Raw genomic sequence first — 15731 nt, forward strand, 5'->3', positions numbered from 1 at the left:
ATGCCCACCCACTTCTTCCTCCTTTCTCTTGCGTGTCACAATTTAAAACTCCCTGGAGTTTGTTAAACCACAGTTTGTTAAACCATTATATTTGAACCGGGAAACTGTGGTTTAATCTCAAGACCACTTACCAGGATATGAAACCAGATGCTGATCCAGGAGCAGGAAATGCATGAACACAACACTTGTTCTTGTTACATCTGAACCGACCCATTGAGTGAAATAGCAAACTAAGGACTGGGTCATTCTTAGAGACTTTTTTGGACGTTCAAAGGCAGCAATAAGAAAAGATTGAATAGTGTGTAACCCTCCTCGTTCTTCTGAGTATTGTCTGAAGGGAGAGATCTTCAAATCCTCTGTGTTGAGATTTATACTGTTGCCCCTACATCTCATTGTGGATGAGACCTTTCCTGCTTAGTTCAAAATATCTAAAGAGGGCATTCTTGAAAAGGGCGTAATGCCTGAGGACAGGCTTCAAGACAATTCACTGTCTTGTGTTATGGAGGTGCCTGCTTCTTGGTCCCCTCCAAACCTGGAACTGTGCTTTATATCTACATAAATGTGATGTTTCCCCATTTTTCTCTTCTAGAAGAAACCAGAGAACAAGAGGAAACGTGCGCCGTTAAAACAGAATTGACACTCCCAGAAAAAACGGCTGCAGTTTCTGATGATTCCTGCACAAACCAAAACAACGGTAACAAAACCAATCATTTTCATCCATCATTACCCCAGTTTCCTTCTGAGGAAGACGGTGCAAATGGGTTTGGGAATGAAATCATTAAGCTGACAGAGGAGCAGGCAGCTGCAGAGCTGGAAGGGAGCAGAGCAGAATGTTTGACAGAGAGCCAGGCAGCAGGTCAGCCAGAGCTCAGCAGCTCATCCGAAGGCGAATCCCCCTTGCCCAGCCCTCCTCCCTTTGACTCCACAGAGCCCTGCAACCTCCAGGAGAACAAACACACAAACGAGAAGCAGGCCGTGGAAGAAGAGACAGGAACCTCGGAAAGCGACACTGAGAATCTTTGTGACAAAAAGGATGAAAGCGGTGACACAGGGAACGCCGAGGATGATGAAAAGCAGACTCCCCCAACTCCAGATTTCAGTGACATTCCAGATAATGTACCTGCAGCTGTGACAGTTACAGACAGTGCTCCTGATCTGGGCTCACCGTGACTCTTTTTGACCATGGGATTGTTTTCAGAAAGGATGTGTCCCCAGTCTCTTCAAGCTTCTCCCAGCTGCTTCCTTGTTTGTCTGTCGAGAAAGATCCCCTAACACACACACACACACACACACACACACACACACCCAACACTTGGTATGTGCAAACAAACATACCCTAGAGAAATGTGAAAAAAAGGAGCAAGACTAAAATGATGGCTTTCAGAATTTTGCCCTCTGCTATTTGCTGCGATTAACGTTATTAGATAGAGTGACATAATTGAGAATAATGGGACTTAGCACCCCATCATTATGCTTTATCACGTCAGTTACATCTCTGTCTCTTTAGTATGTATAATTTTTGGTGCAGTGCCTGTTTGAATGTATCTTAAGAGCCTGGAACGTCAAAGGGGGGGGGGGAGTTGCCTTTGGTGAAGCTGACAGAATCAGAAGTGGTAAAACATAAAGGCTTCAATGAACAAGCTTTTGGTTTCTCAGGGTGGGGGGGTGATTCTTCCTGGCACACACAGTTTAATACTAAACAGCAAATTGCCTTGATATATCTGGTGACTTTACATACACAGTGTCTGGTCATCGGATTAATTACTTGCAGACACACAAACACACAGCCTATTTTGCTGTTTCTATTTTGAATGAGCTTTTTCCAGTAAGTACTAAGGCACAACAGCGTATTGACAAGGCTGGCCATGCTGGCCATGTATGTGCTACCACCCCTCTCTCTTTCCCCTTATTCTGTCCCATCTTCCTTGCAAACTGTGAGCTCTCGCTCTCTTCCTTCCCCCCTTTCTCCACTTCTCTCTACTTTTTCTGCAACTTCAGTTCTTGACTTCCCCCATCTCTCTTATGGCTCATACTTTGGGTTGTATCAAATGGAGTTCGTCTGGCCTAGAAATGGAAGTTGAACTTCGTCCATGTCAGAATGACATCTTTTTGAGCTTAAACTATGGGAGAGTTGGAAGTCGGATGCCTTCTCTGCTTTCATTTGAGCAGCGTTTAAGCTCAAAAGGTACACCTGTGCAGAAGGGAAGTGTATATTTTTCTTTCCCTTCTGATCCATTAGCCTTGTGGATAATAGTTGAAATTACTCTTTTTTCGTAGCCATTTTCTCTCTTCAATTCTTCCCGTGGTGGCAATCAATTAGCTTCCAGTGGGAGAGAGTCTTTAGGGCTTCCTGGGCCTGCTGAGCAAAGCTTTCCATAGCCTACTTCCACTGATTCTGAAGTGTTCCCTTGCAGTTCCTGGTAGGACAATGGCTGTGTAATATTTATTGTGGATATTTTGCAGCTGTGGAGCTAAAGGGAGGCCTGATTTTTGTGTTTTTTGGTTTGGTTTCCCCCCTTCCACCCCCAATAAGAAACAATCTCAGCAGCTGTAGAGCTTGTCTGGGCCTCCAGCCGTAGAGGCAATTTTCCTGCTGGCTTGGGAACCTAATTGCCTGTAAATGTTCATTTCTCACTCCCAGAACTTAAAACCAATGGGAGAGGGGATTAATCCAAATTTAACAATGGCGTTCATAAGAAAGGAGGGAAATCCTTCCTGTTTTGAGCCTTAGTTTTACAAAATAAATACCTGCCAGCTGCACATTGTTACAGGCTGCTTGTTAGCCGGTTCGTGCCGGAAGCAGCGGCAGACCCAAATCTTGAAAGTCGGCTGAGCTAGATAGCAAGTGTTGCTTTGACGAAGGGACTCCAAGTGGACAAGCAGATTGTACCCCAGGCTTGGAACCAGGAGGAACCCTGAAAAGAGCTTCAGGATCCTCCAGCCAGCTGGAACAAGTACTGGTTCTAACAAATGTTTGGCTGCTAGAAAAACCCCATTTGATCGCTCTCTCGCTCTCTGTACAACTTGCTCTTCTTCCAGTACAGCAAGGAACAAGGAAGTCATTAGGCGTCTTTCTACAGTACGTGGAGACTCCTTTTAGGCCAAAGATTGTGGAACGGTTCCACATGGACACAGAACAAATGATAGCGTTTTCAAAGCCGGAGAGTTTTGTTTCAATCTTTCTTTACTTTTTCAACCCGTTCAGTTTCTCTCTTCCAAGAGGAAAGGGGCGGGGGGGGGGAGAGACTCTGCAGTGTTCCTTAAACACTCCCTTAATCTTGGGCATTGCACCACTCTGCTATTTGCATCCCATTCTTTTTGAGCAACACTGGTTTATTCTAAATTAAATGCTTTTGTCTCTTGCATTAATATGAAAAAAGTTGAAACCATTTATTAGTTTGCATAATTTCATTCCTCATAGTGCAGCGGAGGAGAAGGGGCAGGATTACGTTATCTCTTGGATTTGTGGTACTGTTGCTTTTATTGATAGAGTAGCTGACAATGTTATCGACTCGGCACAGCGTTTGTGCTTTTATTGGTAAAATAACAGATAGCCTTATTGTCTCGATTTGTTGTTATAGGAATGACAAAACTGATACAGTGGGAAGAGTAATGAATATGCACCAAACTTATGAATATGAAATTCTGGAATTTTGCTCATCATAAATAAGACATTCCACATCCCAATGTTCATTTCAAGATATATATTTCTTTCTGGTTTTGTCACAGCCTTGATAAGGGCTACGGCTAATGCTGATGAAGTCCTAGCTCAGAAAAAATTAGACAAGTAGGGAGGGCAGCTTAACGTAAACAAGTTCACACCATGAATGGCCAATGTTTTGCATTGCTTTAAATTATGGAGTGAGGGCTGCCATTTGCATTTTTTATGTAGCGTCTAGTTTGGAGCCCAGCTGCGCTAGTGGAAATGTTTGCATTTGAGCTCAGTAGCTTCCGGTGAGCTGGAATGATGCTATCATAGGGAGAGATTGAATTAAGGTCATATATGTGTAAAAGCAAGTACAAGCCTGAAGAAGCAAGCCAAGTTTTTAAACAATGCATGTAGCTATTACGGTATTAGTAACAGATACACTGCTCTCTAAAAATAAACATTCCTCAACCCCGTGATCTAAAAACTTCAGTAATCCAAAGAGCAGGGGCTGATTCAGTGACTACTTACACAGTTGCAAAGAGCGACAGGGGATATAGCAGGTTAAGTGATAATTGAACTTCCGAAACCCAGTCACTATCCAAATCCATGAAGTAGCCCGTTCCCTCTTTTCTTTACTTCCAGTGTCGCCACTCACTGTAACTATGTGTAATCTTATATCTAGACTTCTGATGATACAGATTTGGGGAGGGGGTTATCAGGTAATGTGATGGCCCCATGTTATAGCTGAATTCTTGTCAATAACACTCTTCCTGGTTTACTTTCTCTCCGTTCTTCTGCTCCTTCGATTCCAATTTTTGATTTGCTGGCTTCCTTAACCATTTAAAGGTCAAGTGGGCTACATTCCATGTCTTACGCTTACAGAGAAGAGATGGCAGACTGATAAAGTGGTGGTACATCCAACGACATCTAGTTTAGACCTAACTTACAGTCCTACGCATGTTCACTCACAAGTAAGTATGGTTTCGGTGTTCAGTTGCACCAGAAGCGGCTTAGTCATGCTGGCCACATGACCCGGAAAAACTGTCTGCGGACAAACGCCGGCTCCCTCGGCCTGTAAAGCGAGATGAGCGCCGCAACCCCAGAGTCGTCTGTGACTAGACTTAACTGTCAGGGGTCCTTTACCTTTTTAAGTCCCCCTGTGCTCTTACTGTGCTTATAGCAGCAGCCTTCAGTTTCAAAAACATTGGCTTGTTTATCTGAGAGCAGCACAGTTGATGCTATTTATTGCAGAGGTTCTTATGAGTATCAGTCGTGCTTCCTTGTTGGGACTTAATTCTTTGCTATCAAAAACCCTAGAGAGCTTTCCTGTTTGTTTTTGATTGCCACTTGCACAGGCTATAGCATTGCAGCTATATTCATTTAGCTGCTGGTTGAAACCAGTACGTGGCCCCATAAATTTGCACTTGCATCTATATATTTTTCAGTTGCAGAAAACAGTCCGTGCCAGTGGTAATGAAGCCTGGCCGTCTGGGTACAAGAGTGCCCATTCCCCTTATCACTTGTATATAATTGCAGGGGGTTGGACTAAATGATGCCAGGAGCCCTTTCCAACTCGCATGATAAACACCTTTGAACATGGAAGTGCACCACAGTGGATCTACGTATTATTTTTACATGCCAACTTCCCCAACATCCCTTTGCAACCTAAGCCTTATTCCGCCATTTGTGCAGTGAAGCCCTTCTCCCAGTGGAAGTTAAATGGCTACAAGGGAGTGCTCCTTGTACTTGTTAAACCTCCCTGCACAATTTATAGCTTTCACTGGGAATTACAGCAGGCTCTCTGTCGCAGGACTTTGTCCTCCAGTGTGCGGTGGGAGTGTGGATGCAATGAAGATAGTGTGTCCAGCTCAAGGGGAAAACTTTAGCCTGCCCCACCTTAACCTTCCTAGTGTTGCTGAATTCCCCCCATTATTTCTCCCATAAAACGAGTAGCTGCCATTCTCTTTCACGGGGGGAGGGGGGTAAGCTTTTCACACTGGGACATGGATACTATGAGGACACTGCGTGTTCACTCAGCGGGGGGGGGGGGTGGCTGTGGGGTGAATATTGCCATTCATGATAGAAAAAAATAAAATCCAGTTTCAAAGGTTCGGTCCAGTTCGACCAAGAAAGAGACAGAACCCAGCATAGGGCTGCGATTATCAGGCTTCAGCTGTAAAATGAAATAAGTCTAGTCTTACAATTCTGCTATGTAAAGTTCTTCTTGGCTTTTTGTTTCTTTCTCTCACCAGGACTCGTTTTTCATATTTATCAGTTCTGGAGGCTCTCAGAAATTAAGACTCCTTTCATAAGTTCAGGTGTTTCTTTAAAGCTTTTCTTTTAAGGATTCCCTCGCATCCTTCTGCAAAAGGCAATGCACACTGTAATGTCGGGGGAAACCCCAAATGTTACATTTTAAGACTCTTTTACGTTAAAAATGTGTTTGATAAATCATTCAACCGTGCAAATTTGCAATGGTCATGGAAACAACAATCTTTTGGTAGTAGAGGCTAATTTTATGCACAGGGCATTTTATATAATTCACCAGAAGGTTTTTTTAAGTCAAGAGCTCTCAAGAATGTATTTTAATAAATCGGGTGGAAATCATGTTTTTTAAAAACCTTAAATAAATTAATTGCTTTATAAAATTCTGCTGCTGGTTAATAATTTCCTTTAAAAATGTGCATTCTATTTATTTGCAGGCCTTGCTTTCATTGCAACCCTGTCATCAAGTAATATATATATTTTGTCAATTGTAATAAAGACATTTCCTAATATATTTATCTATATTTTGTGTTGTTTTTACTTCATTTTTATAACATGACTGTGACTCACTTGGTCTTAAACTCTGGTGCATGGCAGCTGCTGGTGTACTTTGAAGTGCTTTGTGCAACTTCAGTACAAATAACAAGGGGAGAGTATTATGAGCTGGGTATACGTGTTCTCTTTGACATTTATTCTACATGCTGAAGCATCAACCCAATTTTTAGTTGCCCTCAGCTCTCACTTGGTATATAGTTTGACTGTAGGATTCTGGCCACAAAAGATCCAGGCAATAGTGGGGTTTTAATTCAGAACCTATCCAAGCATCCTCACATATTTAGAATAATGTGGTGGTTCTGTTAAAAAATATATAGAAAGAAATGTAAGCCATAGTCGCTTAGAACAAAGTTTAAGAAGCGGTGTCAGGTTATGTGTGTATTTGTCAGATCACTGGTTAAATGTTTTAAGAGATAAACACTTACAGCAGTACATTCTAAAGTTCATATTTTTCCCAATTTGCTTGTCCTTGAATTTGTCACTGGAAAAACTCGTTGATTTTTTTTAAAAAAAACCACACCTAGATTTTGCCCTCTGAACGCTTGTCAGAAACCTTTTTTCAGAACTGCAAAAACAAAACAACTTCTGGAATGAAAAAATGTATTTTGCTCTATTTTATTAGTTCAGTACTCTCAACAGCTGCACAAAACTACATTGCTGTGCTTCTGTGGCATAGTTCATGGCATCTTTGTCACTCTTGAAAGCATGAAGAAAGAGATCCCCCTTCATTTATCAACATTGCACAAACAGCATTACACAATTTAACCAGAAGTGATTCAAATCACACTTTCCCAAATATTTATTCAGTGACGAAGAAAAAGTCAGGAATGTTTTTGGAAACACTTGCTTCAAATATAAACAGTGTGACACAGCTACAGGACTGTGGATAACTCAAACCAGCTAAGAAGCTTAAAAAGAGTTAGGAAGTAAAACCTGCAAATATAAGCAGAATAAAATAATGGATCTGAAGTTTTAAAATAGAAATAACACACAAACTCCTACCTGAGCTCTGGGGGGGGGGGGGAGCTGTTATCACTCTCTGCCAGCCCATCCTCAAACAGTTGAAAGGGAAGTATTTTCTTTATGCGTTTCAGGTATATAGGAAAACAGAGCACACCATCTTAGTTGGAGACATTTATTTTTACCGTTTGTTCCTCCAGCTTTCTTGTTCTTGATATTTCCCCCCTAAGAGATATGGCACACAATAAGCAGGGTTGCTCAAGATTTCAGTACAGTCCTCCTTACTATATCAAGGATAAACTTTAGAGCTGGCGGGGGGGGGGGAGCAAGCCTGAACCTTTAAATCATACGCCGCTACTTTTTATTATTAATCTGCTTACGGAACGGAGCGCTACGGCAGAGCAAAAGGCGTATCTTACACTTTCTCAAAAGAACCAGAAGGCTTTCCTACGGTTTAGCAGCAACGCCATGCGAGCTGCTGCTTGCCTCTTTAGTCGTGAGCATTTTCTTCCTCTTCTCCTTAACCTCGGGGAACTGCTTTTCCCACAGGTTTTTGGTGCCTGTTCCAACGACACAGCAAGCCAGCCGCTTGCCCGCGTTGCCGTTCTCCAAACTGGCCTTGTTGTTCCCTTTCCCCAGGTCGTCTTCTTGCTCGTGGATCACAACCGATCTCCCTATGACGCTGTACGGGCCAAACAGAGTGGCCACGAGATTAGCCTTATATTTTTTAATCTTGCCTTCCTTAGAGTAGAAGTTCCCAAAGTCCCCAGGGTGACGAGGGTGGTTTTCCTTGAAGGGATTGTAGTGTCCGCCTGTGGAGTCGCAGCCATCGCTGAGGTCCCCGTATTGATGGATATGAATCGCTCTCCCGGATAAGTTGGCGCCTGCCGGAAAGCCGTCCAAGTTGAAAATAGCTTCCAGTTTCCCATTTGGGTAGGCCTGCCTGAACAGAACGTGTCCTGTCACCTGTGGCTTGTCCGCACCTACTTTGGGGCTGGGTTTCACCAAGCAGGAGGCATAAGCAGTCCGGTTGGAGGCCACGATATCCTCGTACAGCTGCGGATAGAGCAAACTCAGCCACAGGTCGTTGACTTTTTTCTGCATGTCTTGGAGTGCATTTTCTTCATTAGGCTGGGCGTCAGTTACACAAAGGGCCACGACGGTAGCAAGAAACAGCAGCGAGAACATGGCGGGGTTACGTGGAACCTGCAAAGGGCTATGAAAATAATGCAGAGAAAAGTGGCGTCAACGGCTTTGGTAAGAGCACCGATGCCAAAGGAAAAATAATAATAGCGTTTTATAACATTGTGCTGAAGAGGGCAACCAATGATCAAGGGTCTGGAAACCAAGCCTTATGAGAAATGGTGGAGGAACTCGCCATGTTTAATGTGATAAAGAGGAGACATGATAACCATATTCAGATATCTAAAGGGCTGTCGCATGGAAGAAGGAGCAAGATTGTTTTCCCTTGCTCTGGAGCAGGGGTAGGCTGCCCAATTGCCTTCTCTCTTTTTTTTTAACATAATTTTTATTGAGTTTTCCATATTACATTTCACTTTCATTGCATAAATCCATAACTTACAGTATTGCTCAGAAAGAGCATCAACCTCCTTCCCTCCCTCCTTCTAACTTCCACATATCTTTATCAAATCCTTCGCATCTCTATAACCACTTCTTTACCTTATATTAACTTTTAACATTCACCCTCTTATATGTAAATTAGCTCCTTAATTTCACATTACCAAACATTTCATGTTAAAGCTGCAAACGTTTTCAGATGTTTACAATTTTCTTTCAAATACATTATAAATTTGCTCCAGTCCTTTTGAAACAATTCATTGCGCCGATTTCGTATCTTTCCCGTCAACTTTGCCAGTTCCACCATCTTTATCTGCCAATCTTCCAGGGTGGGAAGTTATTGCTGCTTCCATCTTTGGGCCAGAAGACTTCTTGCAGCCGTTGTGGCATACATAAACAAATTTACATCTTTTAAAAAAAAAATTCCTCGCCAATTAATCCCAATAGAAATGCCTCTGGTTTTTTTACTGAAATTATACTTAAATACCTTTTTAAATTCATTATAGATGATATCCCAGAAGGCTTTCACCTTGGTACAGGACCACCACATATGGACAAAGTAATGCCCAATTGCCTTTTCAATCCGGCCTGCGGACGGTCCGGGAATCAGAGTGTTTTTACATGAGTAGAATGTGTGCTTTTATTTCAAATGCATCTCCTATGTGGGGCATAGGAATTTGTTCATTCCCCCCCCCCCAAAAAAAAGTCCGGCCCACCACAAGGTCTGAGGGACTGTGGCCCAGCCCATGGCTGAAAAAGATTCTGACCTTTGAGTCCTATCCTCTGGAGGATAGGACTCAAACCAAGAATCTGAAGAAGTGTGCATGCACATGAAAGCTCATACCAATAACAAACTTAGTTGGCGCTACTGGAAGGAATTTTTTTTGTTTTGTTTCGACAATGGAATCAAACTACAAGAAAGGAGATCCCAACTAAACATTAGAAGGAACTTTTTGACAGTAAGAGCTGTTTGGCAGTGGAACAGACTCCCACAAGAGTGGGAGTCTGAAGGTTTTTAAGCAGAGATTGGTTAGCCATCTGTCACGTAGGATCTAGTTGAGATTCCTGCAGTCCAAAGGGTTGGGACTAGATGATCCTTAGAGTCCCTTCCAACTCCACCATTCTATGGTTCTATGAAACTATTTCACATATGCGATCTCAATCCTTAGAAGGCAATTACGCAGGTGATGTTACCGCTCCTCCACTGGGGTAAAGGAGACTGCGCCTTGTTCAGGGACACCTAGACCAGGGGTCAGCAAACTTTTGCAGAAGGGGGCCGGTCCACTGTGCCTCAGACCTTGTGGGGGGGAACTATATTGGGGGGGGGATGAACAAATTCCTATGCCCCACAAATAACCCAGAGATGTATTTTAAATAAAAGGACACATTCTACTGATGTAAGAACACCAAGCAAGCCCCACAAATATCCAAGAGATGCATTTTAAATAAAAGGACACATTCTACTCATGTAAAAGCATGCTGATTCCCGGACTGTTCGTGGGCCGGATTTAGAAGGCGATTGGGCCGGATCCGGCCCCCGGGCCTTAGTTTGCCTACCCATGACCTAGACAATAAAAATGACTGAGGTGAGATTTGAACTTGGAAGACTTATTGGTTCACAGCTCAGCATTTTAGAGCTGTCTTTGGGCGATCTGAAGAATGTCATGTTTATGTTACAGGAACAGGGTGTTCTGGTTTTTAAACAGGGGTGAGGTATTTAAAAAACCCCAATTGTTTCTCAAATTCAGATCCCTCAGCCCCACAGCAGAAAACATATTAGGTGGCTGTGTTATGCCCATGTCGTTTCTGAGGTAATAACAAAAGTATTCATTAGACCCAATCTCCATTCTTCCCTCATCTTGCCTGATTGGATCCTTCACAACCTCTCTATAGTTACAGGATATATTTGGTTGTAAAATTTATCACCAGATGAAGTTGATGGACTGTATGGAATTGGCGGAAATGACTGGCAGAATCCGAGACCAGGGAGAAGAGTTGGTGGAAGAAGATTGGAAAAAATTTAAAGATTATTTACAGAAATACTGTAAAATTAATGAATGTTAAAAAAATGTTGGGATGAAGTTATATGGCTTTAGTAGAAACGTTATAAGGAATTAAGTATAAATAGATTAATAGAAAATTAAAGGGAAAAATAAGGTTAAAATGTATTAAGATAATTATAGGATAGAAAACAGGAATTGCTGAAACAATTAACAGAAGTGGAATACAAAAAGGGAGGTGTGAGGAGGTCACTGAAATAAGTGAATGAAAGATAAGATATTGAAACTGTTTGATGTGTTTTAAATTGTTTTTGTTTTGTTTTGTTAGTTTAATGTGTTAGTGTTTTGTATTGTTTTTGTATTGTTTATTCTTTTTTGTAATGTTTAAATTGTTGGAAAAGTAATATATTATTTTTTTTAAAAAAAGTAAAATTTATCACCACCTGATTGATTCCTGCATTGCAGGGGAGGTTGGACTAGATTACCCTCAGGACCCATTGCAATGCTACAATTCTATGATTCTCTGACATGGAACTAGCAATGTCCCAGTCTTTTTTTTTTAGATTATTTTTAAAAACCCCAAACACACAACCCCTCTTGAATATGGCTGGGAAAATATCACAGCACTGGATCACCCCTTTTCCTCAGCATTCCCCAAAACGGCATTGGTTTTCCCAAAAGTTGAAAAAAAGAAGTCAAGACTTTCCCAGTGGGATTTAATACACAGTGAAGACAGACAAGCAGACTAAGTGCAAATGAAGTAGTCTGATCATGTGTTTGCTGCCTTCAAAGCTACTTGCCTTTATAGGCAGAGAATATATGTTCGTTACACTAACGCTATGTTCATGTTATCGGCTTAAAATACAGCTGGAACTCTCTTTTTCTCGATTCAGAAAGAAGCTGGTTTTGGTGGGGAAACTCATAAAAACTCAATGTTTCATAAGAAACGATAGAATAGAGTCTGAATCGAATGCAAACTCCTTCCCAAACCAGTGGTGGATGGGAGTATGTACACAGCCTAAGAATGCATGTCTGTTTTCATCCTCAGCTGGTTCTAAAAGTAATTGCAATCGTCCTACCTTCAGCGCAGGGTTCCTTCTGCAAAGATATGTTTTCCCGAAACACTTTCCAGTTGGGTGCAGTCTCTTTGTGCAAAGGGTGACAAGCAAGCAAGCAAGCCAGGCAGCTGTTGAGTTAGGGTTTCTGAGCTCTGCTTGTTTGTGTAAAAGTTAGGTAATAGTAGCTCAGGGGAGTGGTTAGGAGAAAAAATGAGGAGAGGAGGGGGAAATGTCATCTAAAATCCATCTAGAGGCAAAGCCTGCAGATTATTCAAAGAAAAAGAAATGCTTCAGAATTAATATTTCATTGCTTCATGCACTAGAGGAAATAAGCTTCAACATGAAGTGACAGAGGGAAAATATTTAAAGAAGGCTTTGTTTAGTCAATTTGCTGATGAGTTCATACAGAATCTGTCAACTAGGCGGCAATATTTTTCCTGTCATTAAGCCTCCTTGGAATCCGCTTTTAAGATGCGTCTTAGCAATGTAACTTGATTTACCTATCCAAATTGCTGTAATTATTAAAAAAAATCAACCAAAGTAACTAGGTTTTGAAAGCTTTATGTGATAACTTCTCTTGTTGGAGAGGAGTCTTGTGTTATCGTTTGAAGAGACAATTTTCAACACTGGGGGGGGGGGTTTGGTCTGGAAACTAAAACTTCGCCTCTCCATTGGTGGTTCTTGGGAGAGTTGTCTTAATGCCAAGACTGCTCAGAGCTGACAAGCAAGATTGCAGGAAATTTGTGGAGATTTGATGTCCCAGCACACAAAAAAGGGTAACAGATTCTGTACACTGACACTTCATGGTGTGCAAAATTCTTGGGCCATGAAACACCTAGCAACGATTGGCTCGGCTGCCTGCCATTCACGGACAGTTGTCAGCCATAGATCTGCAGCCATTGGCTGAACTGCTCTCTCCCCTTTTTAGGGTAAAGGTAAAGGAACCCCTGACCATTAGGTTTAACCACAGCGCCACCCACGTCCCTCCTTTTTAGGGTAACTGCTTGCTATTGAGTGAGGTCAGACTCTGTTCCTGCCATTGACAAAGCTGCCTGGATGCTAGAGAGTTGCATCCAGGGAAGGAGTCAGGGCCAGAAAGTAGCAGACCAAGGAATCAGGGAACTCTGGAGTGTCTGAGCTAGGAAAGAAGGATTAGGAATCCTCCAGAAGGTTCAAGAGAAGAAGAGGGAGAGAACAGAAGGGAGAAGAATGAAGGGAGAGAAGACGAAATAGGTGTAGGAAAGCAGGTGCTATTTCCAAAAGTATTGGAAAGGGAATCAGTTACCCACTAGGGGAGAGTGGTTATGTAAATTTTCAGAATACTTAGAATTAGCCAAATTGACAGACGTAATAAAACAAAAACCAAAAAGTGACGTAAAAAAAAGAATGGGAGTGCCTAAATGAATACCTTAAAAGTCAAGGTTCGAGGACAGAAATCTGGCTGCGTCTGGAATAACCTTGTGAAGTGAAAGGATAAGAAAGAGGGATTTATATTTAGATGTTAGGATGGAGATGGAAAACAGGAAGACACAATGAGAGATAAAGGAGGTGCTGTGGGATTGGTGGAAGTCAATGTTTGTTTTTCTTTTTAGTGTTTATATTATTAATTTGTAAGATGCGGAATTGGGGTTTTTTGTTTTGTTTTTTGTTTAATGTTAGTTTTTGTGTTTTGTGTATTGTTATTTTTTGATATCTTTCATGTTGTTCGGTGGAAAAATACTAATAAAATTTATATATTAAAAAAGAAAAGAAAAGCAGGTGCTCAGAAGTAAGGAATACATACTAAAATAACCATTCATTTATACATAAGAGAGCCATTCGTCCCCAGGCGGGGAGACAGATAATCTTAACCAATGCCTAAGCAACCACTCACAGATTATGTATTTTAATAAAGTTGTGGCCAAAATTATGCCAAAAACCTTAAACAAAATTATGTGTGAATTGTGAATTTATTTTGAGGGGTGGCTTGGGGACCCCGACACGCAACAGGGAAGAAACTGTCACAGCCCCAAAATTGTATTAGGAAAACTTTAGTTTTGTTGTAATACTGATTATCAAAAAGAGGTTTTTTCCTCATACTGCACTGCCTTTCTCTTAGAAAGTCAGTTTTCCTTTCTCTCTCTTCTAATGCTGAAAACTGAAAAGCCACTCTTTTGGTCCAACTCTGCTCCTATCTATTCAGAAGTAGTTCTCAGTGAAATTAATTGGATTGACTTCCATAGTGTGCATAGGATTCCAATATTCTTAGGGCTCTTGTATGTGTGAATAGCCGCAACTGCTATTCATTTTGCAGTGTGTGTTGGAGCGGCAGTATACCAGCATTAGTGCACCGCAGTAGAGTTGGTGTGGGATATGCATTAGGTAAATGACTTAAATCATGTATGAGGCAGCATAAACAATCAAACGCAAGTTCTGTTTGGTGGGTGCTTGAAAGTTTCTTCATGCCATTATTCTAAATGGTGAATATTAGAATCATGGAATCGTAGAATTGGAAGGGATCTTGAGGACTATCTAGTCCAGCCCCCTGCAGTTATAAATCGCAAACGATAGAGGGAATATGCACTATGTGCTCCATTCTTCAACACCACTGGCATTCACTGTTGTTGTTTTTAATATATCTTTATTAATTTAAAATAAATACATTTATGAAAAACAGACGTACATACAAGTAAACAAACATACAATCAAACAAACAAACAAATAACAGAAAAATCAAACAAACCACCACACTATAAGATATAAGAAAATTAATATAATTATCATCATATATATTCCTGGTATTGAACACAATTATAAAATTTATAGAAAAGAAATTTAAAAATGACTTCCAATTAATCTCACTGTTCTACTGCACAGTTACATATTCCTTATATAATTTCTTTTTACCTCCCTACAAACTTATATTTATACAATACAGGGATCAGCCTAATTCTGCCAAGATGTTTCCTTGTATTCCATAGTTTTCTAAATATTTTTTAAAGATTCTCCAATCCTTATAGACTTTTTGTTTTGGTTGGCCTCTTCCTGTCGCTTTCGCTAGCTGCAGATATTCTATTAGGATTTGCCAGTCTTCCGTGTTGGGTATTGTTGTGTTTTTCCAATTTCTTGCTACTAAAATTCTGAGGCATTCACTATTTTTTGCAACTTAAATAATTTGGGAGGGGCACATCATTTATTATTATTATTATTATTATTATTATTATTATTATTATTATTATTTATGTATACTTCAGATTTTGTGAAGAGCAGGCTAATGCCTGTGTTTGAGTTGCAGACAAGAAATTTATTTATTTATTTCATAATATTTATGCACTGCTTGGTTGTACAAAAAAAAGCCTCAAAGTGGTTTAAAGGTAAAGATACCACTGACAGTTAAGCAGTGGCGTAGCGTGGGTTGTCAGCACCCGGGGCAAGGCAAGTAATTTGCGCCCCCTAACCCGTGGATTTGCACCCCCTACCCCTAACCCCCAGATGTTGCGCCTGGTGCGGCCGGCCCCCCCTGCACCCCCCACGCTACGCCACTGCAGTTAAGTCCAGTCGCGAACGACTCTGGGTTTGCGGCGCTCATCTCACTCTACAGGATGAGGGAGCCGGCATTTGTGCGCAGACAGTTTTTCCGGGTCATGTGGCCAGCAAGACTAAGCCACTTCTGGCGAACCAGAGCAG

At 41.4% G+C, this 15731-nt stretch overlaps 2 protein-coding genes across 5 annotated transcripts in view; one reads left to right on the forward strand and one right to left on the reverse strand.

Annotated features, from left to right (window-relative positions):
- The window catches only part of CCDC149 (coiled-coil domain containing 149), a 65051-nt gene extending 58902 nt beyond the window's left edge, over positions 1-6149 (forward strand). For 3 of the 4 annotated variants that reach the window (XM_082237402.1, XM_082237400.1, XM_082237403.1), the window contains one exon: positions 590-6149. In XM_082237402.1, coding sequence (XP_082093528.1) covers positions 590-1170 — 581 coding nt within the window. In that variant the 3' untranslated portion in view covers positions 1171-6149. The remainder of the gene's footprint in view (positions 1-589) is intronic. The other variant, XM_082237401.1, reaches the window with a different exon arrangement.
- Positions 6150-7068: 919 nt separating this feature from the next.
- Positions 7069-12247, reverse strand: SOD3 (superoxide dismutase 3). The gene is made up of 2 exons (XM_082237488.1): positions 12087-12247; positions 7069-8645 (listed from the first exon to the last, which is right to left on the reverse strand). The coding sequence occupies exon 2, from the start codon at positions 8615-8617 to the stop codon at positions 7877-7879; it is 741 nt and encodes a 246-aa protein (XP_082093614.1). The 5' UTR covers positions 8618-8645; positions 12087-12247; the 3' UTR covers positions 7069-7876.
- Positions 12248-15731: the final 3484 nt, after the last annotated feature.

This window comes from Podarcis vaucheri (assembly GCF_965113315.1).
Source record: "Podarcis vaucheri genome assembly, chromosome: 9".
NCBI classification, from domain to species: Eukaryota; Metazoa; Chordata; class Lepidosauria; order Squamata; family Lacertidae; genus Podarcis; species Podarcis vaucheri.